Below are 14,040 nucleotides of genomic sequence, written 5' to 3' on the forward strand. Positions count from 1 at the left end.
CCTTTTTTAAAGGGAAATTCCCTTATTCCTAATAGGATTCCTCGCAAGAAAAGGGAAAAGTTGACAGCTATGGATCAAACTGTGGACCCTGATGTGTTTCTGGATTGGTTCCCCCTGTTTACCAGACATTTACCGCTGTGTGTCAGAACACTGCTACAGTTTGAGGCCCTTTTCAAGAGACAGACTCTCCCCCTCCCTCTGTTATGCTTAAATTTTATTCAAATGCACATTCCATGCACACACCTCTATATTGACATTTAAAACTTGAAAATGAATTAGAAAGTTTGTTTCATGTAAACTTCCGGTTCTCTGTGTTTTCTGTTGTAGACAAGGAAAGTAAGGCTTGAAAGATAGTTTCCACAAGTGGCTTTTGAGAGGTGGAAGTGAGTTTATACATAGGCGTGTCCCACGTCAGACTATTTAGCGAGAACCAGTGCTTTTTTTCTTTAAATAAAATGTTTAGGGGTACTCAAGAAAATCACATTTTTTTCAAATCGGGGGGAAAAAATACAATAAATGGGCAGAAGCCCCCCCCCCAAAAGCGCTGGGGAGAACAGTCATGAATCAGCCCGTAACACAAGTAATCAAAATATTAATTTTTAAGGACCACCCACGTCCACACAATTTAATGCAATAGTGCATTTGTACAGTTGATAGTGAAAAGTCCCTTTCCTTTTCATTTGAGACAGTGAAACAATGAGGTCGTATTGGAACAGACTTTCCAAACTAATTGGTGTTTATAGAAAATGCAGAATTGCTGCAGGAGAATTGGGGTCATGTTGGGTGCACGCCTGGCCAATCTGCTTATCTGAAGGTGGCTTGTGTAGAAAATGAAAACCCTAATTTGGCAACTTCAGTCAAACTATTGGTGTGAGCCAGTGTGGTGTAGTGGTTGAGAGCAGTAGTCTTGTAATCTGGGGAACCGGGTTCGCGTCTCTGCTCCTCCACATGCAGCTGCTGGGTGACCTTGGGCCAGTCACACTTCCTTGAAGTCTCTCAGCCCCACTCACCTCACAGAGTGTTTGTTGTGGGGGAGGAAGGGAAAGGAAAATGTTAGCCGCTTTGAGACTCCTTAAAGGGAGTGAAAGGCGGGATATCAAATCCAAACTCTTCTTCTTCTAATCATGTGGCCGTTTTCTTTTTCAGGGTGGAGGATACGGAAGAAATATTTCTTAATGAAGATTAAAAATCAACCAAAGGAGCGGCTAGCGTTGAGCTGGGCAAGTTTCACTTTTGGGGAGTTCTGTCATCTCTTCCAAGCGGGTTGGATTTCTTCATTTTTCACCGCACTTATACATAATGCAGTTTTTAGTAACTGCCCACTTTGTCTGTAGCGAAGATGCTGTGAATCTGTAGGAGTATCACGACGTAAACTGGGCTAGAGCAGACAACCAGCATGAGACCCCAGCAGAGATCTCTACCAAGACTCATGCAATCTGCGACTCACACAGCCCGCCAGCCTCCGGGGGACAGCAAAACAAATCTTATAGGGTTAATACAGAGATTTCTTTCCGCTCTGGCCTTTTGCCTGGAATGTCCATCAATGGCTCAAGCAGCCTTGTAAGACTTTGAATCATGGAAGCAGTTATTCAGCACAGAAGCCAAGATGACACCCACCCACCGCACTCACATATGAAAACAAAGTCCACTGCAGCCAACCACAAATGAACACCCACACCCTAGGCCAACCCCAACCTCTCTCACCCCCAAAGGAACACAAGCAAACAGCAGAGAACCTGCACATCAAACCCTACATATATTAAGTAAAATAGAAACATCGCCACCCGACCCCCACCCCCACCCATCTTACCCCCCTCCCCCTCTTTCCCCCTTTTCTTCCCAATGTCTCAACAAATGAAACTGATTTGTAAAAATGTTACATGGAAAAAAATAATAATACGAGAAACATTGCACACACTTTTGTAAATCAAGAAAAACTTGATAAAAAAGGGGGGGGGAATGAGCAAACCAGTGATATTTTAGGGAGCAGGCTAGCATGCGGGGCCCATTTCTTATATCATAGGAGCCTACACAACACAAAACACTGTTGCTGTATGTAGGCTTTATTTTATTTGTTTTTATCTTATATTTTCTAAATGTACATCCAGCTTTTCCCCCCCTTTAATTTTTTTTGGGGGCCCCCAAGAGAGTGGGGCCCTAAGCTATAGCTTGTTTAGCTTATACTTAAATCTGGCACTGGCTGGGCCACTGGGGTGGAGTGGAGGGCAGGGCAGGGCAGGTGCTGTCGATAGGCCATGATGGATGAAGCTGGCTCGCTGATTTTAGCAAAAATAACCCCCCCCCTAAAAAAACCCCCCAACAACCTTGCAGAGCAGTTCTGACCCTGAATGCTGCCAGTGCCATTGCTATTTTTTGTGGGGCTGGTGGTTTCACATTGCATGGGCTCGTCAAGAGAAGTGGCTCCACTTTTGGAACCAGTGAGGATGCTTATGTAGGGATGCAGGTGGCACTGTGGTCTAAACCCTTGAGCCTAGGGCTTGCCAATCGGAAGGTCGGCGGTTCGAATCCCCGTGGCGGGGTGAGCTCCCGTTGCTCAGTCCCAGCTCCTGACAACTTAGCAGTTTAAAAGCACGCCAAAAAGTGCAAGTAGATAAATAGGTACCGCTCTGGCGGGAAGGTAAACAGCGTTTCCGTGCGCTGCTCTGGTTCGCCAGAAGCAACTTAGTCATGCTGGCCACATGAACCGAAAAAACTAACCGTGGACAATATATGCATAACTTAAGTGAAAAACAAATAACGCTTGTAAGCTTTAATGAAGCTCTGTAAAAATGAAATGTTAGAATTTGAGTGAAATAAGATTTAATTTATAAATAATAATAGGTGAGATTTCAGAAATGTGTAAGAAATTAAGAAGGGAAGGAGTACCAGCCAAGTTGAGGGAAGTAAAAAAAAGAGATTGGATGTTAAAAATTGTATGAACTGTATCAATTTGTTTTATTTGTAAACTGAATAAAATTTATATATATATATATATATATAAAACTGTCTGTGGACAAACGTCAGCTCCCTCAGCCAGTAAAGCGAGATGAGCGCTGCAACCCCAGAGTCGTCCGTGACTGGACTTAACTGTCAGGGGTCCTTTACCTTTATCCCTGCTGGTTAGAGTTCATAGGAGTTGGAAGTCCAATGACATCTGGAGGGTACTGTGTTGGCTGCCATTGTGGTGCTCCAATTACAGTGTGTGCCTGTTCTTTTAATCAGCGTGTGGTGTTTTGTTTGTTTTATTGTCATTTTGAGTAACGTAGTCATTGTATTTCTAGGCTGACCTGGGCCCTGACAAGTACCTGTCTGACAAAGATCTTCAGTGCGCTATGAAACTTCTTTCTTCTTGTTCTGTGAGTAGTTTCTTTAATTGTTACTTTTAATCCACATACTTTCCTTGGTCCAACACAAAACTTCACAAAAGTCAGTAGTGCACAGAGGTGACCGTATCCCATCTTGATTTCAAAGCCTGGCCCTTGGGCTACCTACCACCCATGCATCGTTCTTAAACTGGATGGGCGTTTAAAGTGCTTTTCATTAGCAGTGAATCTCCCTGTCACAGCCGGCTAGGAGTTTATTTTGAGCGTTCTCTTTTTGTTAAGTAAATAAAAGAAATACCGTATTTTTCGCTCTATAGGACACACTTTTTCCCCTTCAAAAATGAAGGGGAAATGTGTGTGCGTCCTATGGAGCGAAGAAGCCATAGCCCCGCGACCCTCTCCCGGCTGGAGAGGTGACGCACGACTATGGCAGCAGCCTCTCCGCTGCGCACCTTTCCGCTTCTCCCCGACCTGCTCTTTGGGGCTGGTGGTGGGCTTCCCCCCGCCAGCCCCAAAGAGCAGGTTGAAAGGAACCTGAAGCCTGGAGAGCGAGAGGGGTCGGTGCACACCGACCCCTCTCGCTCTCCAGACTTCCAAGGTAGCCGCCTGAAGGGCACCTTGTTTTAGAGGGGGAAAACAAAAGGGGGAAAATTCTCCCCCTCTCTGCGCAACACCTCCTGCCGCTTCGCTGAAGGGGTGCTGGGCAGAGAGGGGGAGATTTTTTTTTTCTTGTTTTCCCCCCTCTAAAACAAGGTGCGTCCTATTGTCCGGTGCGTCCTATAGAGCGAAAAATACGGTACATTTTATTGCAGGTTTTGTTTCTTGCGTTTTGTTTTTAAAATATGTTTTTATTGTAATATTTTCTTGGGTAACTGTAGAACAGGCTTCCTCCACCTCGGCCCTCCAGATGTTTTGAGACTACAATTCCCATCATCCCTGACCACTGGTCCTGCAAGCTAGGGATCATGGGAGTTGTAGGCCAAAAACATCTGGAGGGCTGAGGAAGCCTGCAGTAGAACATATAGAGTCTCTGTTTTCAAGTTGTAAACTCCATCATATTCGGAGAGTGAGACGTTTCTTTTATAGGCAATAAGGGGTTGAGGGAAAAGAGAATTCGGAAGAGAGAGGGGAGGAAGCGGGAGGCAGTAGAAGTTCATTGCTCTCCCCGTTTGGGATCCCCAGCAAGTGGCAATTCTGCCTTTCAGCAGTTAAGGTGAAACATAGCCATCTTGGCTAGTAGCCATTAAAAAAAGCTGCATTGAAGACTTGTGCATGCTTATTCAAAAGCAAGCCCCACTGTGTTAATGGGGATTTTAACTGTGTGGATTGGGTAAAATGAGGTGTGCAACCATAAGCTCTGCAGGAACAAAACAAGTTTATTTGTGAGCTAATTTGTGCAAACAAATGAACGACCCTCATGGTTTCATCCCAAACACCATGTGCAATAGTGACCTTGTATGCCCTTCTCTTTTATCGCTTTAGGCATTAGATACTTATTTACAATGCAATAGAAGCTCCTGAGAGTGTCGTTTGGTTTATTCCTGTAAGCAAACACATTTCAGAGTTGCCACAAAAAAACCTGATTGTCATTTTCAAAATTTAAACTATAGTAAAGGTCTCTGCTGGGAAATGCTAATCCTTTAAATGTGAGCAATTGGCCATGCACAAATTTCTCTAGAACACACAGCAGTGTTTTTGCCGGGACATCTCTCACTCTTTTGAGCAGGCTTTGGTGTTTGCTGCATACTGGGGGGAAAACTGACCATGCAACAATCTTCTTGAATTACCGTGTGCAGGTTGTGCCTGGAACTTGGTCATGTGAAGGAGTGAGTCATGTTTGGTACAATGAATGTTCAACAAAAACAGGGGTGTTTTATCGAGCGACAGACTGGCTGAGTAAAGCCCCGTTCGGATTGTCATCTTAATCATCCCTTTCCCTAACTTGGTGCCTTCCAGATGTTCTTAACCATGAGGTTGAAAGGACTCCATATTCCCCGTCACTGGTTTAGATCACTGTGAAGACTGTACTTGCACATTGAACTTGGTGGGAGTTCGGATCAGAATGTTTGAAAACTTAAATGTGTTCTCTCCCTTTTTTAAAAAAACAGCATCCCTATATTTACAAAGTCACTTTTGCAATGGCCAATGAATCTTCTGCACTGGTAATAAGACCCTTCAGCGAAAAAGGAACACTCAAAGACCTGATATATAAGGTAGGGTTAAGTATGCTCTCGGGGCGTAATGTTTTCAAGGTACATAAGTAACGTGGACTTGGTGTATTTGCAGAGCGTATTTTTTAGGTCTGCAACATTGAATAAATATAAAGAACCATTTTGCTTGCATGCTATATATATATCCCTAATAACTGGGCAGCAGATTTTTACAACATAGTATGGTGTATATATTCTTTTTAATGAAGTTCTTATAAGCACCAATCTAAGAGGCATTTTTGGCATTTTCAACTTTTCTTTCTCACACACAAGGTGGGTGGGGTGTTCCTCTTCTAAGATGTTGCCTGCTATAAGACCTGCATCTAAAATCAAGGAAAACGATGCCTTGCTTCAGAACTATTGTTTTACTCACATGCAAATGTGATTACTTAGGATTGTATCCAACTCAAGTTCTACTCGAGAGTGGATCCATTTAAATGATGCACCCAAGTTGGTTATGTCCATTAATTTCATTAGGTCTACTCTTAGCAGGACTTAGCAGGACTATCATTGGACACAACCCATAGACTGCAACTCATGTGATTAATAAAGATTTCTTTAATCAGGGACCTGCCCTAATATTTTCTTAGTGCACGCAAGGAAAAAAAACTTTTTAAGAATTGAAATGTCTTGCGCTGATGTGATAACTTCTGTGATGTTTGGGATTAAAAACAAAATTGCTGTTACGATTATTACAGGCGAAGCCAAAAGATCCATTTCTGAAGAAGTACTGCAACCCGAAGAAAATTCAGGGTCTTGAACTTCAGCAAATTAAAACGTTTGGCAGACAAATTCTAGAGGTACGGGATTTTTAAAAAAATTGTCTAAAATAGATTTGCTGTTAAGGCAGACAATCCACTTGAAGTTCTAAACAGTAACAAAAAGTGTATCTGAAACCCAGTTCAGCTGTGAATGTTTTTCCATGTGTGCTAGAAATGCCACATTGGAATGCAAAATCCGAATGAATTTTCCAGAGGAAAATGGGTGAGGTATGACTGTATGCATACAGGTAGAGGAGACTGTAGCCTTGCTTGCATTTTGTTCCTGTAAAATGTTCCTAGGGTACAAGTGCAAAGCACACCTTACCTGGGAAAGGGACCTATTTTTTGCCATGTGGAAGCCAATCTGTTTTGAAAGAAGCAGTCCCTCAATACATGCCTAAGATCAACGGCTTTCGGCTGTTTTGAGTCCACGACTCCCTTGACCAACTACATTCTTTCTGTGTCACCCTGTGGGGCTCATTCAGGAGCCCTGTTATGTCCCCCCTTGCCTGCAGAGCTGGCAGCCTCTCACCCTTTTTCAGACACCCTCCCTTGTGAGGTGTTCCCTCAGCCTCCTCTCCTTGGGAGTCCTCCGGGCAACTGCTGCTATCATCCCTGGTCTCTGATCTGCCCACCCCAAAGAGAGATGCCTCCTCACACTGCCCCACAGGGGCCTGGGACTTGTCTGTCCATTCCCAACGGCAAGGGTTGGCAGACTGGCTAGCTGCGCTCCCTCATCCACTTGCTTGCTTACTCTAAGGCCATCTCAGCTCCTCGTGACCAGCACCCCCTGGCCAGCCCCAGAGGCACCATTCTCCTGGGGAGCTTGTAGCCAGGGCAGCTGCAACAAACAGTTGTGGAAGCCTTGGGGAGGCAGAGACGCAAGAGGGCATCAGAGGAGGGAAGGAAGGAAAGAGGGCCAGTGTGGTGTAGTGGTTAAGAGCGGTAGACTCGTAATCTGGTGGACTGGGTTCGCTTCCCCGCTCCTCCACATGCAGCTGCTGGGTGACCTTGGGCTAGTCACACTTCTCTGAAGTCTCTCAGCCTCACTCACCTCACAGAGTGTTTGTTGTGGGGGAGGAAGGGAAAGGAGAATGTTAGCCGCTTTGAGACTCCTTCGGGTAGTCATAAAGCTGGATATCAAATCCAAACTCCTCCTCCTCCTCTGACCATCATTCACGGCACACTGATTGGAAACCAGTGCCTAAGATCATTGGAAGTGTGCTAGATGCAGTACGTGGCCAAAAATGCAAAATGTGTGGGAATGTTCAGGTTGGCAGGAGAGGATATATTGTTGATTCATATCCTTCCTAACGTGCGCTAGCAAGTTCCTTATGTAGCAGAGTTACATTCCCCTTTTCGCGCACAGCAGAAAGCTGGTTGCAGGCTCGTTAGAACCTCTTACTATTATGCCATTCAATCTGCCACAGATTGAATTGTACGTTCCTGGTAAGTTCCCTTGAATCCCTCTTAAAAGAATAAAGACACCACAATCCTATTCTTAGTCAACAAAAAGTAAGTTTACTCACATTCAGGCAGTACACAGTATCAATCCTGAAGGCAGACTTAAAGACTTAAACTTTCAAATAGCAACATGTGGATTTACCCCATATGGGGGAAAGTCCCTGCGCTGCTGTTGGCTGCAAGCCAACAGAGCAGTCCTAGCTGGAAGCAGCCTAAAGGAGAAAGAGAAAAAAGGGGGTGGGAACTTCGTGACTCGTCCTTTTGTTACCTGGACAGGTAAGGTCATGCCTACCTCTGGTCACATGCAAGAGGAAGGATGCTCCAGGCCAGGAGGAACAGGATGTTTCAACTGGCTGGACCAAACATTCCCTTGCATGTCCACTCCAGCATTACAGGGAATGTTGTACGTGACTGCTACCCGTGGATCACACCCCACAAAATGCAGGTGTGCAACTTGTGAGTTTGAGGTGGCTTGAGAAGGGAGGGACGGTATTTAAGCAAATTATTGACAGAATGGGAAGAAATTGAGATGTAGCATCTGAAAGGGGAGAGGAAGGGCTACTGGATAGTATTAACAGAAGCATCAAAGGTGTTGGGCAGGGGAAGTGTGAATAGGGCTTGTACCCATCACAGAACGAAAGCCCCCAATTAATGCCCTTTGGGATGTGTGGGAGGGTGTGGGATACATCCTTGGACAGGCATTTAATAGATCTTGGCAAGGGAATTAATTTCCTCAAACTGAAACATCTGTGTGCTTGGTCTCCCAGGTCTTAAAGTTTTTGCACGAAAAAGGATTTCCGTATGGCCACCTCCATGCTTCCAATGTCATGATGGACGGGGACACATGCAGGTTACTGGATCTGGAGAATTCGCTGCTGGGGCTCCCCTCCTTCTACCGGTCCTACTTCACACAGTTCCGCAAAATTAATGTACGTCGAGGCAAGCATCTTTGTGCGTGGGAATCCGTTATAGATGTCATACGTTGCAATAGTTGTTTTATTTAAAAAGAAAAGCTATTCAGTAATGCTACGAGAGAAGCTTAATAGAAAGATGTTTAAAGGATGTTTGGAAACACAGCAGTGTGTTTTTTTGGTTTTGTTACAAGAACTAGTTAACACTTATCTCTTTTTTGGAAGAAAGAGGAGGAGAATTGGAGGGTGGCACCAAAAACCAGAAGGGAGAAACCCCTGACTTGTTCTGGTTTTGTTTTCCTAGAGGGAGGAACGATAAGCCAACTCTGAAATGCCGAAACCTTGCAGTATGTAGTTGGCTTTTTCAGATAAATATTATATTGCACAATGAATGTACAGTTGCTACTCCTTTGCTAGTGTCTTTTCACCAAAGAAGGGCATTTGTGAATACCACATACAGTGGTACCTTGGAAGTCGAATGGAATCCGTTCCGGAAATCCGTTTGACTTCCAAATCGTTCGGAAACCAAGGCGCTGCTTCCGATTGGCTGCAGGAAGCTCCTGCAGCCAATCGGATATCGCGGAAGTCACGTCGGATGTTCGGGTTCCAGAGAACATTCAGAAACTGGAACAATCATGTCCAGTTTTCGATTGTTTGGGAGCCAAAACATTCACGTCCCAAGGCATTTGAAAACCAAGGTATGACTGTATTGTAGTACTGGTGCTGTAAACATGTGAGTAGAGTACCGATGGATTATCCTGGAGGGGGTGGAGTCTTGTTTTATCACTTGGAAAAGCTCCTCTCTCTATTATAATGTCAAACTTAACATCACTTATCTGATGGGATCTCTGCCATATTGGTAGTCCTGAAAATACCTTGTAGAACAAGTTGGATCTTGCTGCTTTCAAAAATTGTTACCTAGTTGTTTTGAGTTTGCTCGAGACGTGAGCTTGCAATATAAGCAGTCAGCAGAGAGGCTGTTTTGGGTCTGTCCCAAATCACAGTTCCCTAAACTTGCTAATCCTCCTGTGGCTCGATCTTAACCCATGCCTGCTGAGAAGTAAGTCCTGTTGCGTTCAATGGGACAGAATCCCAGGTAAGTGTGTAACCTTAATTAATGTAATTCATGCTTGCCCTTGGCTGTTATTCATTTTGCAGCAAGTACACGCAGGGAGTAAACATTTGTTACAAGCACAAGATCACTGATGCCAATCACATTGATATTTTAGCAAGCTGTCTCTCCCTCCCATTTCTTTTCGCAGACTTTAGAAAGTGTCGATGTGCATTGCTTTGGTCACTTACTGTACGAAATGACCTACGGGAGACCCCCAGACTCTGTTCCAGTGGACAGCTTTCCCCCCGCACCATCCGCATCTGTAGGTGAGTGAACTGCTCAAAGCAACATTTCAGCCTAGTTCAAGCGGAAACTTGGGTTGTTTGCATTTCTTTCGTGAGCTTTCTACATTTCTCACCTTCAACTTAACTTCTGTATTTCTCACCCCTTCAGTAACTGTACTGGAATCCATTATTTCTCCTGAAGCCATGAAGAACGGCATGCCAACAGTCTCCCGGCTCTTACAAATGCCGTAAGTCCCGATTTGTTCACCCTGTACAGGCTTGTCACTCCTAACTGGCTTCGAGTGACTCACTTGGTCATGGAAGCACATGTTTGAACATCCGCTGTATGTTTTTGAAAGTTGCTTTGTTCGCTGTGCGTTTGGATGCCATCACCACATTTTGTGTGGTGGTTCCTGGGATCACAGAGCAGGTTTTGTCTATCTGGTTTTTGTCTATACAGCTGGACGCCTTTTTGAGTCAGGGTGGTGGACTGAACCTTTTGAAATGGCACTGGTTTTGACCACTATTTTAAAAACTGCACTATTTTTTTCATTTCGTAGAATTTCTGAGCAACACTGTGTAGGAGGCTGCTGTCGCCTATATCACAACTAAGGCTGGCTCCTTGGAATTGAAGTCTCATGGTTTAGTCATTGCATGGCAAGCTATTTTTGCAAAGCAGCTCCTTACCTAGTTGTACTAGTTTCCGCTAAGCTGCTGAAGACTTGAGTTGAAAGGAGCTGCTTCACCCATATCTACCGTGCCATATGGAGCTTAACCCATTTAGCTGCAGTTCCTATAAGTCCAAGTGCAAAATAAAAAAATCCAGCAGTTAGGTAGGATGGTGCTTTCTGGCTGGCTTTTGAATGTGCATTTTCTGTTTGTTTTTTATTTCAGGTTATTCAGTGATGTCCTTTTAACAAATTCAGAAAAAACACAGTTTAAGGTACAGTTGAATTACATTGATGTCAATTTGCTTTTAATCGTGTATTTTATCTAACCGTCCCTTCCCAATTTTTCAGTCCTCGACACATTGCTAACTCTCCCTCCCCCTAAGCCCGACATACTTTTAGAGAATATCTGCATGAATGTCATGTTAGAAATATTAGTCTCTGTCACCAAGCTGTGGGCCTTTTTCTTTTTGCTTATCAGATCCCCACTAAATTAAAAGAAGCATTGAAGACTGCCAAAGAATGCATAGAGAAAAGACTAGTAGAAGAACAGAAACAGGTAAGTTTCCATTAGTGCTGATGGTTTCTCAGACAAATACTGCTAGTTATTATTATTATTTTGGGTAAATATTTTTATCATTGTTTCATTTTATAATGTATATAAAGCAGAGAGAACAATTACAACAACATCTAATGGGGAAATGGTTTTTGAATTGGTAAACATTTGTAATCCGCTTTGCCCCCTAAGTCCTTTTCTTCTTTCGTTAAAAGATTCATCAGCACAGAAGACTGACGAGAGCCCAATCTCATTATGGTTCAGAGGAAGAGAAAAAAAAGAGGAAGATCTTAGCACGAAAAGTAAGCAGCACTGGGATCTAAGATTAATAATAATAGTTCTCTCAGAATGGGTAAATAGTGTATATGCGACCATCCCATTTCAAACTGTATATAACAGGATACAAATGAGAGGAGCAGCAATATGTTAGACAGCTGTTCATCCCTGTTTAAAAACTTTATTAGTAAATATAATGGGAAAATAGTTGTATTTATTAATAATCTTTTAAAACAGGGATGGATAGCTGCCTAACACATTGTTGTTTATCTCATTTATATCTCTCTCTTCTGCCTAAGAACATAGTGTCTTGGGATCATTCCATTTCTGTACTTGCATCAACTCTGTGAGAGAAGCTAGAACTAGAATAAGAAGTTTTAGCTATACAGTGGTACCTCGGGTTAAGTACTTAATTCGTTCCAGAGGTCCTTTCTTAACCTGAAACTGTTCTTAACCTGAAGCATCACTTCAGTTAAAGGGGCCTCCTGCTGTCGCTGCACCGCCGGAGCATGATTTCTGTTCTTATCCTGAAGCACTATTTCTGGGTTAGCGGAGTCTGTAACCTGAAGCGTATGTAACCTGAGGTACCACTGTACTGAAACTTCCTGGCTAAGGGGATTTCAACCCAGCTGTTCCTGACCCAAGTCTAGCATTTTGTACACTACCTCACAATGTGGTAACTTGTGGTAGATCTGTACCAACTCTGTATGGGTGCTTGTGGAGATGGGTCTATGTCAAAAGACTTTGATGTGCACCCTACCCTCAAAAGTTCAGAATGTGACTGTCTGGCGGAAGACAAACACAGGCTGAAATCTACCTTGCACAAAGGACTACACTACTGGTTCAGTCTACATCCTGTCCACAACTGCGATGGCACATTTCTAAGCCAAATAGTCATTGCTTCTCGAGGTAGTTTCTCATGGGCAAAAATCTAAACTGGTGAGGGGAAGGTTCCGCTCATTTAAAGGACGTTGTTCTCCTCCGTCAGCATGTTGAGGCAGTCAGAAGAATGGTCCCAGCTAACGCAACGAGAGGGGAAGATTCCAGTTCATAGAATCATAGAATCATAGAGTTGGAAGAGACCACAAGGGCCATCGAGTCCAACCCCCTGCCAAGCAGGAAACACCATCAGAGCACTCCTGACATATGGTTGTCAAGCCTCTGCTTAAAGACCTCCAAAGAAGGAGACTCCACCACACTCCTTGGCAGCAAATTCCACTGTCGAACAGCTCTTACTGTCAGGAAGTTCTTCCTAATGTTTAGGTGGAATCTTCTTGTAGTTTGGATCCATTGCTCCATGTCCGCTTCTCTGGAGCAGCAGAAAACAACCTTTCTCCCTCCTCTATGTGACATCCTTTTATATATTTGAACATGGCTATCACCCCTTAACCTCCTCTTCTCCAGGCTAAACATGCCCAGTTCCAGGTCTCAACACTGCCTTTTGAAACTGTTGTCATGTTTCAACGATAGTAGTAGGCTCCAGTTGCCACTGTGCACTGAAGCTGTACCTGCAGTATTCCGAAAGGTGGTAATTGGTGAGGATTTGGGCGCTCTGCGTAAATGCTCTTGGCTCCTGCAGTTAAGATTTGTCCACCAGCGCTGCTGCCTGTCATGCAGTTGCCATGCTAATTCTCATGGGATTAATGCATGTGAAATGTGGAGGCCTGTTTGGAACTAGGAAAAAGAGTTGTGAAACTGCAATCAGCTAACCACTTGTGAACTGTTGAATCTCTTCCTTTTTGTGCCTGCAGAAGTCTAAACGTTCGTCCTTTGAGAGTGGAGAGGAACAAACGATGAAATACAGCAACTCTAACAATTCAGGTAACTAACTACACCCAGGGGTCAGCAAACATTTTCAGCAGGGGGCCAGTCCACTGTCCCTCAGACCTTGTGGGGGGCCATACTATATTTTGGAAAAAATAAATAAAAATGAACGAATTGCTATGCCCCACAAATAACCCAGAGATGCATTTTAGAAGACATCTGAAGGCAGCCCTGTTTAGGGAAGCTTTTAATGTTTAACAGACTATTGTATTTTAATATTTTGTTGGAAGCCGCCCAGAGTGGCTGGGGAAACCCAGCCAGATGGGCGGGGTATAAATAATAAATTATTATTATTACTACTACAACTCATGTAAAAACACCAGGCAGGCCCCACAAATAACCCAGAGATGCATTTTAAATAAAATGACATGTTCTACTCATGTAAAAACACGCGGATTCCTGACCGGGGGCCAGATTTAGAAGATGATTGGGCCGCATCCGGTCCCCGGGCCTTAGTTTGCCTACCCATGAATTACACCAAGATAGGAGCCTTGTTGTGACATATGAGGCACTGGATTTTTCCCCACGGAGTCTAATGAAGTGTATGTACAATTATCTCCTTGTTAAGCCATTTTCCATACGTGCACAAAGATTGGCACACCCTTGGGTTGGCACACCCTTGCCCTGGCTGTGGCAACTCTTTGTGGCAGCAACTGTTTCCTTATGGTGAACCTACGCTGAGACCAGAAGCTGGAGAAAGCACATCATC

The 14,040-nt window shown here is 44.0% G+C and overlaps 1 protein-coding gene across 6 annotated transcripts in view; it reads left to right on the plus strand.

Annotated features, from left to right (window-relative positions):
• PXK (PX domain containing serine/threonine kinase like) overlaps positions 1 to 14,040 on the plus strand; it is a 49,262-nt gene that overhangs the window by 24,077 nt on the left and 11,145 nt on the right. For all 6 annotated transcript variants that reach the window (XM_083425657.1, XM_083425658.1, XM_083425659.1 and 3 more), the window contains exons 6-16: positions 1,147 to 1,220; positions 3,282 to 3,356; positions 5,432 to 5,536; positions 6,232 to 6,333; positions 8,526 to 8,687; positions 9,932 to 10,049; positions 10,177 to 10,255; positions 10,902 to 10,950; positions 11,157 to 11,234; positions 11,447 to 11,533; positions 13,259 to 13,328. In XM_083425657.1, the coding sequence (XP_083281783.1) occupies positions 1,147 to 1,220; positions 3,282 to 3,356; positions 5,432 to 5,536; positions 6,232 to 6,333; positions 8,526 to 8,687; positions 9,932 to 10,049; positions 10,177 to 10,255; positions 10,902 to 10,950; positions 11,157 to 11,234; positions 11,447 to 11,533; positions 13,259 to 13,328 (999 nt within the window). The remainder of the gene's footprint in view (positions 1 to 1,146; positions 1,221 to 3,281; positions 3,357 to 5,431; positions 5,537 to 6,231; positions 6,334 to 8,525; positions 8,688 to 9,931; positions 10,050 to 10,176; positions 10,256 to 10,901; positions 10,951 to 11,156; positions 11,235 to 11,446; positions 11,534 to 13,258; positions 13,329 to 14,040) is intronic.

This window comes from Podarcis tiliguerta (assembly GCF_965153285.1).
Source record: "Podarcis tiliguerta genome assembly, chromosome: 2".
NCBI lineage: Eukaryota > Metazoa > Chordata > Lepidosauria > Squamata > Lacertidae > Podarcis > Podarcis tiliguerta.